We start from the raw sequence: 17500 nt of genomic DNA on the forward strand, positions 1-17500 counted from the left end.
TAGTAGTAAAGAAAGACCTCCAGAAATTGAAGCATCCCCCCCCGCTTTGAATCGGCTGACAAATGTCAACAGCACCAAGGAGAGAGACACAGCTCCACGCTGTAACTCACAGAAGCCAGAGGAGGTCATTAGCTGTTGTAGGGAGCTCAGCTCAAATAAACTGATCCTTGTTTAGATGTAGAAGAGAATTTCAGGACAAACCAGGATGAGGCAGAGTGAGTTCATTGAAACAAACAAACAAACAAACACCCTAAGATGCTCAGGAAAAGAATAGAATACACCTGAGAAAGCATGGGTGTGGCGAGAGAGCATGGGTGTGGTGAGAGCCTGTGTGTGTGCTGAGAGCACAGGTGTGGCGAAAGCATGGTATGGACTTCTTAGGGGAAGGTTACAGTTTACTAAAAGACTGTTTTTAGCCTTAGATTCTAAGCACAGTGGCTAAGAGAATGAAACATTTTCTCTGGGGGAAAGAAGAAGACATACTCAAGTGTGGGCATGGGCTTCAAAAGAGAAGCCTATAGTGGAAAACAATTATTTCCCTCTAATGTTTTATCCTGATATTGTATTCCACTACAGAAGTCATAATTGTCTTAAAATTAACCGTATATACCATGTTCGTAACTCTCAAGCTACATCTTAAAGGAAGGGCTACCTTTTTGGTAAGTAAAATTATGGGGTGGCTTTGGAAGTTTCTTAGATGGGGTTATAATCCGGTGAGAGTGAATTAGGGGTCACTGGAATTGCACCAGTTTGGAAGACACCACTTAACTATAGAGGGGATTTCTGACAAGATTTCTACAAATTTTCAAATTTTTATCTGGAAAGAGACAAAAGCCTTTATGAAATGTCACTCCTTGGGTTGGAATCCTTGTTTCTCGGTTGATAAAAGGCTTCAACAAGGCTCCCAGGTGAGGAGCTCCTTTCCCAACTTATGTTCTATCTTTCTATCCCATCTCACGTTTACTAGCCTGAAATGCACACAGTGGGACTCCATAACACAGCGCTCAGTGGGACCACCCTGAGCACTGCTGGGCTGTGAGCCGAACACGTTAAACTCACACACACAGGAAGAAGTGGCAGAGAGATCAGCCGTTAGTAGGAAAGATGAATCAGTTCTAGAGTGGCCATCATCCTAGACTTGACTTACCAAAGCTCAAAACAATACACCACCCCAGAAACATATCTACTTTCTAGGAGAACAGACAGTGCTCTTAAAGGAAAAAATAACACGATGTGGACTTAGTGAAATCACAATCAAAATGTCAAAAGTTTACCACCTATGTAAAGGGACAGGAAAAGGAAAACCCAAAATATGAAAAAATGACCACAGCAGAGAAAGAAGTTGGAAGAACATTTTTTAGAAAACAGAAATAGATGAAACTTAGACACTTGAATCTTCAAACTGTAACATAGAAAATTAAAAAAAGAAAATGGAGAAAATGACACCAGAGACTCAATGACCTATAGAGAAACATCAGCCAATCTAGGTAGTTATGTTTGCTCTCACTGATGCTTAAAACTTCTGCAATATAGATCTGCTGGGAATCGCAGCCAGTACAAATTTCATTTCAGATATTACATTCCTAGGGGGTGAAACACTGCTTAGAAATTCCATTTAGCTATTTTTTTTTTAAATCACATTTCTTGCCCCATTGTGTTCATATATATCTTTAAGCCCTTAAATGTATTTACAGCAGCTGTCTCCAGACAGTGCCTGTGCATTCCACTCCCCATCATCACTCACACTCACAGTGTTTCTGCTTTTCTCCTTCTTTGGAGTCATGACAGGAGTCAGAATGGTCACAGACTTCCTGGCGGAAAATGCAAGCCAAGGACCCAGGAACTGGGCTTGTGCAAAAGTCTGCGGAGAACTAACCCGGAGAAAAGAAGCCTCAGCAAGGGGACAAACCGGAGGCCTCCGCGCTGCTGCCAGGAACCGAAGCACAGCCACCATGCAAAGGTCACTAGGGAGTTTCGTCCAAAGTAAAACATGCGTTTCAAACAACCCAGAACTCCAATTCTGGGTTTTTTACTCTGACCCAGCCTGGGTCATAGCGATAGCAGCTCATTCTACACACTCAGAGAGGACCACTGTTGATAGCCACGTTTTTATTACTACCCAGACCGTTTCCCCCGTGCCATGAACTCGGTGAACTTTTCTTCCTTAAAATAAAAGCGCTACTTTTCTGCTCTCATGTAATGCTGTAACCGCAAGTTCATGCCTGGGTGACCTGTGATTTGGAGGTTTTCCCTTTTTTTTTTTTTTTCCTTTTTCTGAGTGTTAAAAGTTAACGTATAACTTACTTTTGCAGATGCTGAAGTGTGAGTTTATGTGCACATCGTGCTTTCTGGAGAAGATAGTTATATGGGGGTTTTAGGGAAAATAATGAGTCTGAGGAAAATGATAAAAAGGCTTTTGATCATGTGTTATTGTATAACAAGGAAGTGAGTAACCAATAAAAGGCTAAGCTGAGAGAGAGAGAGAGAGAGAGAGAGAGAGAGAGAGAGAGAGAGAGAGAGAGAGAGAGAGAGAGAGGGGAGAGAGAGAGAGAGGGGAGAGGGAGAGAGAGAGAGAGAGAGAGGAGAGAGGGAGAGAGGGGGGAGGGGGGGAGGAGGGAGGGGGGGAGAGAGGGAGGAGAGAGAGAGAGAGAACCTGAAGCTGCCTCTGAGCTCAGTTTCAGAACAAGTGAGTCACTTGTCAGCTTGCACCTGCAAAACGAGAAGTGCCAAACCACACAAACGTCCACCAGCAGCATCAGCAAGAGGACGAGGTAAAAAAACTATGCTGTGTCTGTTGTTGACTCCACTCTGAAATAAAAAGAAACTAACGATACTTGTAACAGAATGGACGGACTACAGACACATCAGACACAAGCAAGCATACGTTATGCGACTTTATTAATATTAAATTCCACCACAGGCGAACCTAATGTGTGTTTAGGGGAAGCAGATGCGTGCTTAGCTGGGGCCAGGGACAAGAAGTTGAGCAGAGCAGAGGGGTGCTAATTACATCTAACAGTTGTGTTTGTGGTGATGAGTGATTGGTTATATACTGTCAAAATCCACGGAGCTGTGTAGTAAGAATGAATACAGATTGTTGCATATGAATTATTACGCCAAATGCCCCGAGACCTCATTTTTAGAGAAAACCCAGCACTAGCAGACTTCCTGCCTTAATTTTCCTGCTGGCTGACCTATTCTAATGCTGCATTCGGTAGAGGTTCCATGCAAATACTGCAGAAATGAGCAGATAATTCCATGTTGATTCGTGTCTCTGAGCTTCCAGGAAAACCCTTCCCTCCTCAAATGTGAATTCTTCTAAGAAGCATTCCCAGATCCCCAGACTGGTGACTCCTACCACACTCTGGTCACCACTCTGTCTTACTACCACCTTTCGAAATTAAGTATTAAGTCTTTTGACCACTGCTTGTAAGCTACAAGAAGCCAACAAACCAATCCTAATAGTTTTTATTATACCATCACCTAGTCCAGTGTTTTTTAATTACATGCACTTTCTAGATGTCAAACACAGTGGTTGCTTCAGAAGGTTCTGGAAGCGGAAGCCTCAGACGCCCTGTTCTGTTTCTGTTTCTGCTAACTGTCCAAAGAGCCATGAGCTCTCATTTCCAGAGAAAATCACTGCATGAGCAGCCTTCCTGCCTTAACTTACCCCTGCCAGAACTAAGCAACAGACACACGCATTGTTTTCTAGAGTCTATTAACTGTTCACAGACACCCCACAAAGCAAATTGTTGAGCATCAAAAAGGCAGGTATGTCCTCCTCAGAAGGTCTTAAAAATGGGCCCTGCCTCCAGTTAGATACAGGAAAATGTGATTGTGACCTTTTCGAGCTGGGTGCCTATATGCCTCTCTTCGTCAGTACCAGCCTCCCCCCCCCCCCCTCCTTATTCTTCCTTTTTCTCAGAAGGCTTCCTTTTTGTCTTAGTTCCCTAGCACTTTCCCAGCTCTTCTGCTCGGGTTGGCCGGTAGAACTGATCTCCATCCTGGAATCTCACAGAGTATCTTGCTCGACCGAACCTCTTCCCCTTTGCTCTCCCTTCGCCCCCGCCTCCCCTACGCCCCCGCGGGAAGCAGAATTCCTCAGGAAGCCCAGAGGTGGGAGGTGGGCCCTGGCGCCGGTCCGCCCCTTAGTGCGTGTGCGAATGCCTGTGTGGCGGTGACGCGCAGGCGACGGCGGGAAGGGGAGGGAGAGAGAGAGGGAGGGAGGCCACCGACCGACAGAGCTGCTGGGCTGCTGGGCTCCTGCGCGCTCACGCTCCCCGCCGCCCGCCTAGGCGCAGGCAGGGCGCAGGCGGCGGCGGGCGGCATGGAGAGCCTGCTGGAGAACCCGGTGCGCGCCGTGCTCTACCTTAAGGAGCTCACGGCCATCGTGCAGAACCAGCAAAGCCTCATCCATACCCAGCGCCAGCGCATCGATGAGCTGGAGCGGCGTCTAGACGAGCTGAGCGCGGAGAACCGCAGCCTGTGGGAACACCAGCAGCTGCTGCAAGCCCAGCCTCCGCCTGGGCTGGTTCCCCCGCCGTCTGCCCCACTGCCGGCTTCTGCAGCCACTGCTCCGGCCGCCACTGCGGCCCAGGAACCGCTTCAGGACCACGGACAGCTCATACCCGCCACGCCGGAGCCGCCGCTTCAGCACCACGGACAGCTCCTGGCACAGCCCCAGCCGGCCCCCAGCAGCAGGGTTCAGACTCCCCAGTCGCCCCACCAGCACCCGGTGGCACCCGGGGCCGTAGCTGACAAGGAGAAGGAGCGTCCCTCGAGTTGTTGTGCTGCCGCGGGAGCCCTGCTTCAGCACGCATCCCCCGCCGCCCTCGGCAAGGGCGTCCTGAGCAGGAGACCCGAGTGAGTGGGGACGAGGAGGTGGGAGAAGCAAGTGGGTGTGAGGAAATAGGGAAAATCTGCGTGTAAGAGTGAAGGACTTGAGTACTGTGAAGTGAAGCGGGCAAAATGCCTTGGTTAAAAATGTGTCAAGGAGAGTCCCGCAAAGGAGGGCTTGGGATCCGCTCTGGGAGGTTTGTGGTGGCTGGAGCAAAAGGAAGTATATGGACCATCTTTGGGGCAAAGAATGAGAGGAATGGGCTTTAACTGGTGGGGATATTGCTAATGTCCAGGAACTAAAGAAAATAAAAATTGGAAGGAAGTTGGGGGGGAAATTAAGCCAAACAGGGGACCATTGAAAGATTTAAGCCAGGAAAAATTCGAAAGGGAGTTTGCATAGTACAACTGTTTAAATAAAGAGCGAAGATAGGCTTGATCAGGTTTAAGGGCTTTATAGGAGCTGGGGTCCAGCAGCAAGGATTAGAGTGGGTAGGATAAAGCAAAGAACGGGAGGGGATGAGAAGAGGCAGGGGAGCAGGATTCAGGAAGAGGAATGGTGGGAGATAGCACTGCCCAGGGGAAGGAGCTGTCTCTTTATCTGATGCAGTGGCAGTCAGAGCCAGGAGCGGCTCACTTGGGGAAGCCTTCTCCCTTCTGACCCAAGTGAACATCTTTATGCTGAGTCCCTACGGTGCCGAAGGCTACACAGAAACAACCTCCAGACTCCTGGATGTCTCTGTTACAGCTTGAGGGCTCACCTGGCTGGAGCTCTCCACTGACTCAGAGGCTCATCTGGGTTCAGGTAGTGGGAAGAGAACAATGAGATCAGAGACAGCTGGAAAGCAATTTCTTGAATGCAATGCCTCTCTAAATCTCTGCTGTGGCCTCTTATGGCAAGCCCTTTCCCTTTGGTTATTAGGAAACCTCATCTTGGATTCCAGGAGAATGCTAATTGTCCCCATGCAGAGTCTAGGGCCTCGAGATTTCACTTGTGAGGTCCATGGTATAGGAACATGGGAAGAAGAGATGAAGGGGGCTGGACTGTTTTCTCCTCTGTGTTGGGAGAGCTTGGTGGTCTGTCAGTATTGCTTCTTTTTAGACGAGTGAGGGAAGAACAGCCCTGTGGCCATCAGTACCTGGTCAGCCCTGGCCTTGATGATGTGATGCTACAGGAGAGGGAGGGGCAAGTGAGGAGAGCCGAGTGCCTCATCTCTACTCACATGTGCTTTATGTCTGGAAGACACTTGTGAAGATTGGCTGCGTTACTTAAAAGCTCGCCTCTTCTCTGCCCCTACCTCACTATCCTTTCCCATCTAGGTGGAGTTGAAAAGGTAAACCAAGCATGCTTGATCACAGAGTAGGTTTGGCCAGAAGCGTAAGTGCTCAGGGGTGGAGGTCTAGGATGATCTGGCTTGAGAGACCTGAAGCATCTGAATCAAGACCCAAGAAAATGCTCTGTGGTTTATTTGCCTTTCAGTTTTATGGCTTTCTCTTTTTTCTTTTCTGGCCTGAAAACCAGAGAATCAGGTTCTCCTCAATGCTCACATCTCAGCTAAAGGCAACATTCTTCCAAGATATTATATGGTCTTTTCCCCCCAACAGAGAGAACGGGGGCAGCCGTAGAGGTCTGGTACTTAGAATTCTTCTCTTAAAGTCTCTCCTGATGATATCTGCTGTCCTCTTTCTCTCCTGTTACAGCCTCAGTATCTTTGCAACTTGTTGGGAAGCTGTGATTGATAAGAGCTGATGTCAGATCTTGATCTTGGAAGAAGGACTTCTCTGTGGCCCCCAAAGGGTCCTAGAGAGCTGATGCTTTCTATAGAAACTGAGGAATATAGAGTCCAGAGGTTGAGGAATCACCTGGATTCCTCTCCAGCCTGACATGTCAATACCATGTGACATCCTTGTCGCTCTGTGTTCTCTACCCTGCTTCTGCTTCCCATGGAGCAAAAATAAGAGCCAACCAGCATGGCGAAGGGCAGCGGAAGCTGCTGGGAACATTTGACTAGGAAACTTGTGTCAGGCAATGAAGAGGTTCATCATACCATTAGCTTCTCCATAGCTTCTCACCAGGCCTAGATACCCAGAAACATCAAGAGTAAGAGCATAGTTACTTCACTCCCCTGCAACTTTCTTCCCTTCTTTGTGAAGTAAAGCATACCTTGGATGGATGGAGGCCCCTGGAATACTATTTCTCTCCCATGTTTTTGCCTGGCTTCAACAGACATTTCCCCCATAGAACTCTGGAATGAATCACTGTGGCTCATTAAGTATTTAGCTCACTCTGTCCTCAATCCATGTCCCCGTGGATGTTTATCCTTTGTGCATCACTTATTCCACAGGGCATGGCTAGATGGAGCCAGCAGGTAGAGAGAGACCTCCAAGTATAGGGTGAGGGAAGGGACCAGAACCAGCAGTTGTGCCCCCAAGCCCCACCTGGTCTCTATCTCATGCTTCTGCTAAGTCAGTTCTCTGCTGTGCAGAGGGGGAAGAAACGGGAGAGGAAGATATTCAGATCACAAGTTTTCTGCAAAGCTTTGCTTATTCCTCTCTGTCCTCATTACAGGAGAATGTGGGTCTACCTAGGTGATACAGATGGGTAAAAGGTCCAAAGTGTGAGACATTGTTAGATACTATCTACACACACACACACACACACACACACACACACACACACACACACACACACACACACACACAAACCGGCCACATAGTCTGTTCTCTCTTTAATTCCTCTTCCTGCCCAACACTGGGAAAGAGCTCAGGAGCTCAGGAGCTGGGAAATGATGGATCAGTCAGTGACCATCTATAGGGATTAGTGTGCAGCCTGGCCTCTCTCCCTCCTTCAGCTGGGGGACACACAAAGGGGTTGGCCTTGGGATGCAAGCTAAGAAAGCAGCAGTGTGGAGGCGGGTGACTACAGTCATATTACAGAAGCCCTAGGGGTTAGCATCCTTTCTCCGTCTGCTTCCCGCTCCTGCTAGTGCAAGCCCCCACTGTTTCTGCTATTTAATGGAGGCCGAAAACATAGCTTCTTCCTCTTTGTTTTTTTTTTTCAATCAAGGCTCACAGCATCTACAAAATTGATTATTATCTTTTTCCTGGCTGGAGCCAGGTCTCAGCCTGACCTGGAAAAGACCCCTTGCCATGGACGCATATGGCCCTGTGCTGCCTTTGTGGCCATGGCTTCTATTACAGCACACTTGCCCACTCACTCAATCACACGCTCAGTTGGGATCCCAGGGCTTGCCTGTGTCTCCAGTCCCAGAGGCAGGTGGATTACTCACATGGAGGTAAGGTTTGGGCATTGTGCTTCAAATTCAGCTTTTCCTCCAAGCTCCCTGACTCAATGTGAAAGTCCAAGTCCCCTTAGTACTTACTGTGGCTTTGTCTCTTCAGCCCTCCCCCTCCTGGAGCACCTTTCCCTTCTTCATTACTTTCCTCCCTTTCCTATTCTTTTCCTCCCCTCTTCTTCTTGAATGCTCTCTCTCTCTCTCTCTCTCTCTCTCTCTCTCTCTCCTCTCCCTCTCCTCTCCCTCTCCCTCCCTCTCCCTCTCCCTCTCCCTCTCCCTCCCTCTCCCTCTCCTTTCTTCCTCTGTTCACTTTTTTTTTCTCCTACTGGAGATCGTGCCCACGGTTTTGTACATGCTAAGCACATGTTCTAGCATTGAGCTCCCCCCCCAGCACCACATTAAACACATCATCAGTCATCTCTAGAGCTCCTTAGTATCATGCAGCCTAGGGCCTGGGAACAGCTCAATGATTTATGCATATGCCTTTTAGCTGGAGTTGCCTAGGATGCTGACTGGAGCAAATATTTCTACTGTTGAGTGAGGGTGGTCTTCCTGAAGGTGGCAAGTGTCTGGCTGGCTCACCCTGAAAGCTCTCCGGAGTGTGGAGTTCTATCCGTGAGCTAAATGTATCAGGTGTTCAGTCTGCTTAAAAGCCTGAATTCTGTGCTGTGGAAAGACAGGAAGCAAGTGGTCCTCACACGACATATAACGAGACACATCGAGATGTTTAAGCAAGGGTAAGCATTCTGCAGCTGCCTAGAGCCCTCTTCTCTCTGAATGTTATAGAGCAAAAATACTGGGCATACAGAGAAATTTGGAACCAGATGGAAAGGTTTCTTGGCTAGAGGTGAAGGTTTGTGTCAGAAAATAGTAAGAGCCAAAGATAGCCAGAAAGGAAGCCATCTATCAGATTCAGCCCTGGGATAAATCTGTGTTACATGCAGACATCACTCCTTTCTCTGACAGAGTGTCCCTGCCTGAGCCATGTCAGTGAGTAGGGGCAGCCTCAGCATGTCTTGAGCCTAGACAAGCCTTGTTGCCAAAGCTCACACCTTTGTCTAACCACACATCCCGTCCATCTTCTGCCATCAACAGGCAGAGGCTTCCAACCAAACTAGCTAGAAAGTGGGGCTGGAGGAAGGCTCACTCGAGGAGGGAGTGAAACCTTTTGTGCATTCCTGGAATCTGGTACCGAGCAGATCTTTATAAAATGTGCACGCCAGACCTTTGCAATGGTCCAAACCGATCCTCCCTCTGCCTTTCAATCCAGAAACAAACAAGCAAGCAAGCAACGAGACCCCACGCTTTTCAAGACTCAAGCCATACCCCACCCCATGCACCCTTTCCTGCCCCCATTTCTTCCCATATTGTGTGGGCAACAACACAGGGCCCCACAGAGCCATCCTGGCACAGGTCCCTCTTGGCCCCAACCCAAGCAAGAGGCACAGCAGTTGGTACTGCTGATTCAGCAAGAATCTGGGCGGCCTGAATTCCCAAAGGTTACTTCCTAAGGAGAGAGAGAGAGAGAGAGAGAGAGAGAGAGAGAGAGAGAGAGAGAGAGAGAGAGAGAGAGAGAGAGATTGGGTTAGGAGCGGGTGGGGAGGGAAGGAGAGGAGTTAGGATATGAAATAGAAGAGCAAGCTAGGACCCATAGCTGGGGCCAAGGTCTAAAAGGAAACCTAACTCTTGAATTTAAACTCCACTTAAAGATTTTTATACTAACTTCCCTTAGTGGGAAGCCAGAACATTTTTTCCCCCATACGGGTGGGTCCAGACATAAACTCCATGGTCCAGGACACAGTGTGGCAGCAGCTTCATAAGAGGTTCTGGGGACACTCATTACACTGGCAGGTTCTCAACCAGGAGAATTCTGGCAGGCTTCCAAGCTCAGGACACTGCAGCAACTCTCTGCTTCACTCTGGAAAAGCACCAAGTGCCAGTCTCTACAGAAGCTGCAAAGGGCTTCTCCTTGCTGTGCTGGAAGGGGACAGATGGGCTTCATTTCCAGCTCCGAAAGCCTTTGCGGAAAGAAAAAGACAGGAGTGCAGTGAGGAGACAAGCTGGAGCTCTCAGCTGGAAAGCTGGGGAACCCCTGAAGCCCAGAACACTTAGGGTCTAAGCACCCGAGAACGTGGGATCTCAGAGGCACACACAGGCAGGAGTCCAGTCTTATCGCTGGGAGACCTCACCTCATCCCACTTTCTTCTTTCAGTCCTTAAGAACTCCTAATTATTACTTACTTAACACTATTTGGGGGCTCTTATTAAGTACTTAATACAGCACAGTATTTCAATGTACAAAGACCAAGGAAGGAAGAATGCATCGTCTACTCTCAGATAACATGAATAGACCAGATCCACACTCAGGTTCCTTCTGCTCTATTAGGTCACCATTGGACATGTGTCCCTTGTTCTTTTATTCCTCTACCAATGAACAATAGGCACCCAGAGTAGTTCAGAGCTGTGACTATCGGCTCGACCTTGTCAAACAGCCAGGCAGGACAAAGCCACCATGGTCTGTGATCTCTATGAGAGGTGACAACTTCACAGCTTGAAAATGCATCTTATGCCCGCCGCAAGCTCTCCTGCAGCACTTTAAGATTGTCTGCCCTTCCCTTAGGATATCAAAGACACGTCGGCCATCACCATGCCCTCTGGTGAGAAGAAGGAACTCTGCCATTTTTCCTAAAATGGGAAGCCACAGTCTCCTCAAGGAAAGGCAAAGTGACCTGCCAGGGAGAACAATGACCCTCAGGGATAGAGCCTGGGAGATTCTTCCATGTCCAGAAAAAAGCAGGATCACTGAGTCCCTTCTGCTCCTACTGGGGATGGAGGTTAGATCTTCACTATGGAACCCGCACAGAGGTGGAGAGAAAGCAGGGAGAGAGACCAAAAAGACAAGAGGCCCTTTTGACGCTAAATGACGTGACGGTACTGTGGGGACCCTAACCTCTCCCATCACAACTAAAGGATATGAGACGTCTCTCAAATAGTTTTCTTAAAGGAGATACTTCTAGGAAACACACACACACACACACACACACACACACACACACACACTTGAAAGATTCTCAGATTCTCTTACAGATGCTTGTGGCTACAAAGCCCCTAATGACAAGTGTGTGTGTGTGTGTGTGTGTGTGTGTGTGTGTGTGTGTGTGTGTGTTTCTCGGTGATCTGGGAACAGGCTGTTTTGTTGTTGTTCTTTGCTGGGATCAGGAGGGTTATGTAACTAAGGCCAATGCTGTGTTGCTGCGTGGTACCTGTCCCTCCCCCGTGGCAGACTGCTATGGACAGAGGGTATGCAGAGTCTGTTCCCTGAGAAGGTCCCGTGCTCTGTGCTGCCGTCACGTTATTTCATCTCGTCCAGAGCTACAAGGACTAAAGGACGTCATGGGGCCCTCTGGGGAATCAAGCAAATGTCAGCACTAGAAGGATGCTCTAAGGCCACCTGGTCCAGGCTTCCTCCACAAACGAGAAAATGAAAGTCAGAGGGGAAATGTCTGGTGCTTCCAAACTAGTTAGCTGCAGGACTGGGTTTAGAGCTCACTCTTTTTTTCACTAATTTATTTATTAATTAACCTTCCATTCCAATTGCAGACCCCCACCTTCCTGCAAGTCCCATCTCTAACTACCCCCTCCCTTAACTCTTCATCCTGTTCCTCTGGTTTTTCATGATGACAGATGGGACATCTTCATGGTCCCATGGGGGCTCAGAAACAAACTTGTAGCTACTTTCCGGGGTTCATGGGCTGTGGGAGGTTCACGGCTGCTCTACAGAATCCCCACCCCTCCATGCCACAACACCACAGAGACTGTTTTGAGCACTCCCAGAGTCTCTCTTTTGTTAAAATGCCCCTGCTAGGACAAGATAAAGACTATCCTTGCAGCTTTATCGGTCTCTCCGCTTCCACATCGAAGTGTGATGTGGACAATTCCCAGGGCAGTGCTAACCTGAGAGGAAGCTACATGAAGGTCCTGGTTACCTGAAGGCCAAGGCAGGAGGCTCAGAGACATAAAGGGCCATAAAGAGGCTGCTGAGGACCTAAGCATATCTGAAGTCCACTAATGTGTTGTAAGAGTTGAAACCCCTTGAGGGGAAGAGGGAAAGCACAAGTCTTGCTCACAGGGGTGATTTTGTTATATGTGGGTTATCGAGGACAGACTCCCTTGTGAGCCTCACCTCTGCCACAAAAGCCACAAAGGAAGGACTGAAGCAGCATCAGGGTGCTGGAAAAGCTCTTTTCAAGGATCTTGAGATGATGTTAGGGATGGCAAAATGTCCCGTGGCGGTGTTAGGTATTGCTACAGAGCAGGAAGTATGGACAAGCAGCAAGCAGGGGTTGATGGGCCATGAAACCGAAGATGTAGGACACAGGGTTCAGCACTGAGCCAGTCCCCGATAAAAGGAAGTTGGTTTAAAAAAAAGCCAGTGTCCACACAGCCAAGTGGGTTCTTGGCTTCTGGGGTGGATGGAGAGAAAGGGGATGGTATCAGGTTTGAGGAAGAGCGGATCAGAAGGCAAACCCCTCTCCCTGTAGCTCACAACTAGCCCAACAGCACTGAGCTTACTACCCCTCATCTGAGCATGTGCAAAGAGCAGATCTGGGGGTTCAGCACTCCGGGCTGGTATACAAGCGAAGTGTACGGTAGGCAGCACCTGTGTCTGTAATGGATCCCACTGTTCCTGTCTATGACCAAAGGGAGTTCACCTCTCCCTTCATTCCTAGCCTCTGACTAGCCTCCTAGCCTAGAGAATGCACCAGCAACCAAGCATGAGAAAAGGTGCTAATGACTGTCTTAATCACACACATACCCTTTGGAAGGGGAAAGAGCAATAGAAAATGTCTACAGGATGGAGTCCTTTTCTCTGGGAGAAGAAAAGACTGGGATGTGGCTGGTGGTAGAGAGCGCACAGGAAGCTCTAGGTTCCATCCTTCTTCACCCCAGGAAGAGGGAGGAAGGCAGAGGAGAAACAGACATGGAGGATGAGTTGGGGAGTCACCCTCTGCCTGGGACATGATAGGAACCCTCTAGTCCTGCTCCTCCGCCAAGCATTCCTTGGAACATCTCCTAGGTGACGTTAAGATCCCAATGGTGGACTTTCACATGGTTGGGAGGGGGGCTGTTTGTGAGGCTCGGTGAGTGCGTTACTGAAATGTGCTTGAAGGTGAAGGGTTGTGCGGGCCCAGCAGAGTCAGCTGTCACCTCTCTATCCACTGCCCCCCATCCTCCCCTCCAGGTCCCCAAGTCTGGTCAATTCGGTACTATCAGAAAGCCGTCTTCATGACAAGCTTCTTCCCTCCCCCTCCCTCTCCTTCCTCACCCCCACATCCCCAGCTAGCCACCTCACCTCTGTAATCCTCTGCAAAACCGGACCTCCACACCCATCCTCCTGTCACTAGTATTCTATCTGGGAAAGGCAGGATTCCTAGACACCCCCAATCCCCGAGGAAGGCCCCCTAGAAAGTGGGCAGTGCTGCCGCAGCTGAGCTGTGCCCAGGAGTTCTCTGTATAGGGATACAGAGCTCGAATGTTACAGTACAGCGGAATACATTAGAGAGAAACCTGTTTTCTCTGCAGATTCTCCCCACTTGTCTGGCGGCCAGGGGCTGGCACTAACTAGCCGCCTCTCTTTTAACTTGCCAGGTCAAACCAGCCTCCTGCTTCCAGCAGTCAGGAATGCGCTCCCATCCCTGGCACAGGCAGGGAACTCCGCAATCTCTGCCTTGATGAATGGTTCCAATCTACCACAATTTTCAATCAGTCCTAAAATTTAACACAATGATTATTTAAAAAAACAATAGAAGCGAAAACTCTGCGAAGCATTTGGGAATTGTTTCATTGGGTCTAGCATCAGGATTTCCCTTGCAGAGCCACCGCATACAAGAGGCCCTACTCAGCAGCTTTGACTATTTCATGCTATTCAGTAACACACACACACACACACACACACACACACACACACACACACACACACGCGCACACACACACACACACACACACACACACACACACACCACCTCCGAGGGCTGACAACACTATCCTTTGACACATCCGGATTCTGACCCTGCCTCCAAGATACCAGTCTACCCTCACAGACCCAGTTGCAGCCTTGCAGCAAATCCTCCGCTTGCCTGGGCCATGATTTCTGCCCTACTCCACTGAGCCAATCATTTCCTTCCTCGGCCTGTACCTTCAGCTCACGAAGAATAAGGAAGCAGAGCCTTTGGTGTGAAAGACAATTCAAGGCAAGACCTTGGGAAGGTAGCCCGACTAAACGCTCTCTTTCTGGGAGTAGGGGAACTGTGGCAGGTGAACCTCTGGAGGGTGGAATGAAGGGGAATCCTGAAGAGGCTTCCAGAGCAAAGAACCCTGGAAATTTCCATTGGGTTCCCTGTGGTCATCAAGGCTAAAGAGCAGCAGGAGGGGACTCTGCAGCCAGCCAGCCGGCCTCCCTCCTGAGCCTAGAGATGCCCACCCACACTACTCGCCAGACCCCCATAGGCTGCCTGGTCCCCAAGCCACGGACAAATCCAGGAAAACCTTTCCTCCTCCACCCACTCCTGGGACTCCCGGCTGGGGGCGAGAGCGGAGGCAGGGCCTGAGAGTGTGGGCGGCTGGCTTACTGACGAGGATCTCCCGGCCCACGCGCCCCCTCTGCGCACCCGCATCACGCTCCCTCGCGGGGGCGGGTACCCCAGGCGCGGGGAAGCCGCTCGCCCCCGCCTCCCCGCGCGTGCCCGCTGCTGAGTCACACGCGTAGGGGAAGAGCAGTCTTCACCGGTGCGGACCCGCCCCCTCCACCCATCCCCGGCCCCTTGCCAGGCTTTCAACTGTCCGGGTGCCCCTCCATACTTTCCAGCCTCCCCAGGCTCGCCAGCCAGCCTTCTCTCCCTCCCCCACCAACCTCTACCCTCACCCCTCCCCTCACTCGCTCTCCATCCCTTCACAACCCATCCCCTCCATCACAGCATGGTGGTCTGCACCTCCTCAGAATTGGCAGGGCTGGTCACCTGGTGCTGAGGGTGCCCTTGCCTTGGCCTTCTGAGGTCTAACCCAGGTCTGCCTGGGGATCCTCTTTGGACAAAGGGAAGAAAAGGCAGATGCAGCATGAAGTGGTCTTAGATGGTTTTGCCAAAGTCCGATACTCCCCCCACCCCAATCTCTCTCCCTCTTCCTCTCCCTTTCTTTTCCCTTTCTCTTTCACACACACACACACACACACACACACACACACACACACACACACACACACACACACACACACACTTACCCCCATCTCACAGAAACCAGTATGAGCAGTTTTCTCAGCTCATACATGCACACACATACATACATACATAGTTGTTCTTATACAGATTGTAGTAACGAGCTGCTGTTCTGTACTTAGTCCCCCCACACACATTTGTTATCAAAAGAACCACCTCAATAGTTACTGAGTTCACGGCATAGCCATGCATCTCGGCTCCTCAGAACCTGCTGGTAGTTTGGGAAGGCCACGTTCTGGACAGCTTGTGGTCATTTGGTGTATGCTTTCCTGTTAGCAAGAGGGGTGAGAGACAGGCAGCCATTACTGAGGGCCTCCATTTGAAACACACACACACACACACACACACACACACACACACACACACACACACACACACACACCATACTATGAACATTGGTAAATTGCAGTTGAAGATCCTGGGAGACTGTTTCTTGGGTGAAAAGAAGACTCTGCTTTTGTTCTTTGGGGCTCCCTTTGCTCTCAGGGTTGCAGAAGTGCCCCCCAATAAAATGATGAAACTCAGTGTATCTGGTGAGTTAGCTGCCCTAGAGAAAGGGTAAGTAGAGAAGACTGGAAGTAAGAAATGTGGGATATGAACAGATGTTGGGAAGCCGCCCCCCCACACACACAGAGGCAAGGTAGTCTCTACACCGAGAGCTGGAGGAAGGGGGTAGCTTCTGAGGTACAGCTAGACAAGAGCCTAAGCTTTCAGGGACCATAGTCTGAGGCAAAACCAGAGAACTTGGTGGCTATCTTAGTTCTGATATTGTAATATAAATACCCTGGCAAAAGCAACTTAGGAGAGAAAGGGTTTGTTTGTTTGTTTAATTTTTTTTAGAGTTTCTTTTAACTCACACATTCTGGTTACACTCCATCCTTGTGGGAAGTTCAGACAGCAGGAAGCAGCTCTTCACATTATATCCACAGTCAAGGAGCAGACAGGAATGAATCGATACATTGTATCCGTGTGCTAAGCTCACCTTGTCCAGTCTTACAGAGTTCAAGATCCTCTGCCTAGGGAATGGTGCCACCCAACAGTGGATCTCTCCCCCCCACCTCAATTAAGGAAATCAAGATAATCCCTCACAAACCAATCTGATCTAGACAATCTCTCACTGAAACTACCCTCCCACGTGAATCAAGACTGTACCAAGTTGACAAAACCAATCATCACAGGGAGCATGAAGGGTGTAGCAGATCTGGCAAGAGATTCTCAACTGAGATTCTGCTCCTTTCCAGTCAGTTTTGGAAATGCAGATGGACATCCCAGAACTCTAAGTGGCTGACAGACTTGTTGGGAGATAATGTCTCTGCCAACCTTTAGTGGGTCAAGGCCCACTTGGGATGCATCCCTCACAGGATGCTGTGGAGCTTGCTGAGGTGCCCCATGCAGCCTCCATAATGAAGACCTCTGCCAACAATACCAATACTTCTTGTTGTTGTGAAAAACGGACCCCTAGGATAATTTTGAGAAAAGAATCCTTATAGAGAACTTTGGATATTGAGTTGAGAAGACACTGGAGAGAAGACAGAAACAGAATTTAGGTAGGAGGGTTGCAAAAATCCAAGAAGAGCACGGTGGTAGCCAGAACTGAGGCAGTGGCAGTCAGTGTGGTGCTGAGCTGTCCAGTAAGTAGACGAATGTGGTTTAGATCAGAAACTACTGTCTCACAGACCAGGCCACAACCCCTGCAGCCAGACCCTCTCCAGGCACTCATTTGACAGACCACTTGCTGTGGGCTTGTGGGCTTGTGGGCTTGTGGGCTGTGGGCTGTGGTCAGTCACAATGGACTCTCTGAGGAGAAAAAGGAATCCCAGACAAACCAGAATTGTAGGTACTTAAGTCAGTTGGATACTTGCTATGTGGCACTGGGTCCTTAGAAACCTTGAGAAAGAAACCTCACTTGGTCTGGAGAGACTGAAAGCTCTTCAGGACCCTGCAAGGGCTGCCTGTCCATATATGACATTAGTAATTCCCTACTCTCTTACCCCAAATGGCAATGCAGCTCTGTGCCCTTCTTAAACCTAACCTTACAGCATGCACCTGAGAGAGACGGAGGTTGGGAATGAGTTCAAAGGTCCAGCCAAAGTCATCA

General features: G+C 49.4%; 1 protein-coding gene across 1 annotated transcript in view; it reads left to right on the forward strand.

The window, feature by feature from the left end:
- The first annotated feature begins 4237 nt into the window (after positions 1 to 4237).
- The window catches only part of Iqsec3 (IQ motif and Sec7 domain ArfGEF 3), a 95424-nt gene continuing 82161 nt past the window's right edge, over positions 4238 to 17500 (forward strand). The window contains exon 1 of the mRNA XM_032905750.1: positions 4238 to 4863. Coding sequence (XP_032761641.1) covers positions 4328 to 4863 — 536 coding nt within the window. The 5' untranslated portion in view covers positions 4238 to 4327. The remainder of the gene's footprint in view (positions 4864 to 17500) is intronic.

Source organism: Rattus rattus, chromosome 6, assembly GCF_011064425.1.
Source record: "Rattus rattus isolate New Zealand chromosome 6, Rrattus_CSIRO_v1, whole genome shotgun sequence".
In the NCBI taxonomy this organism is placed as follows: Eukaryota; Metazoa; Chordata; class Mammalia; order Rodentia; family Muridae; genus Rattus; species Rattus rattus.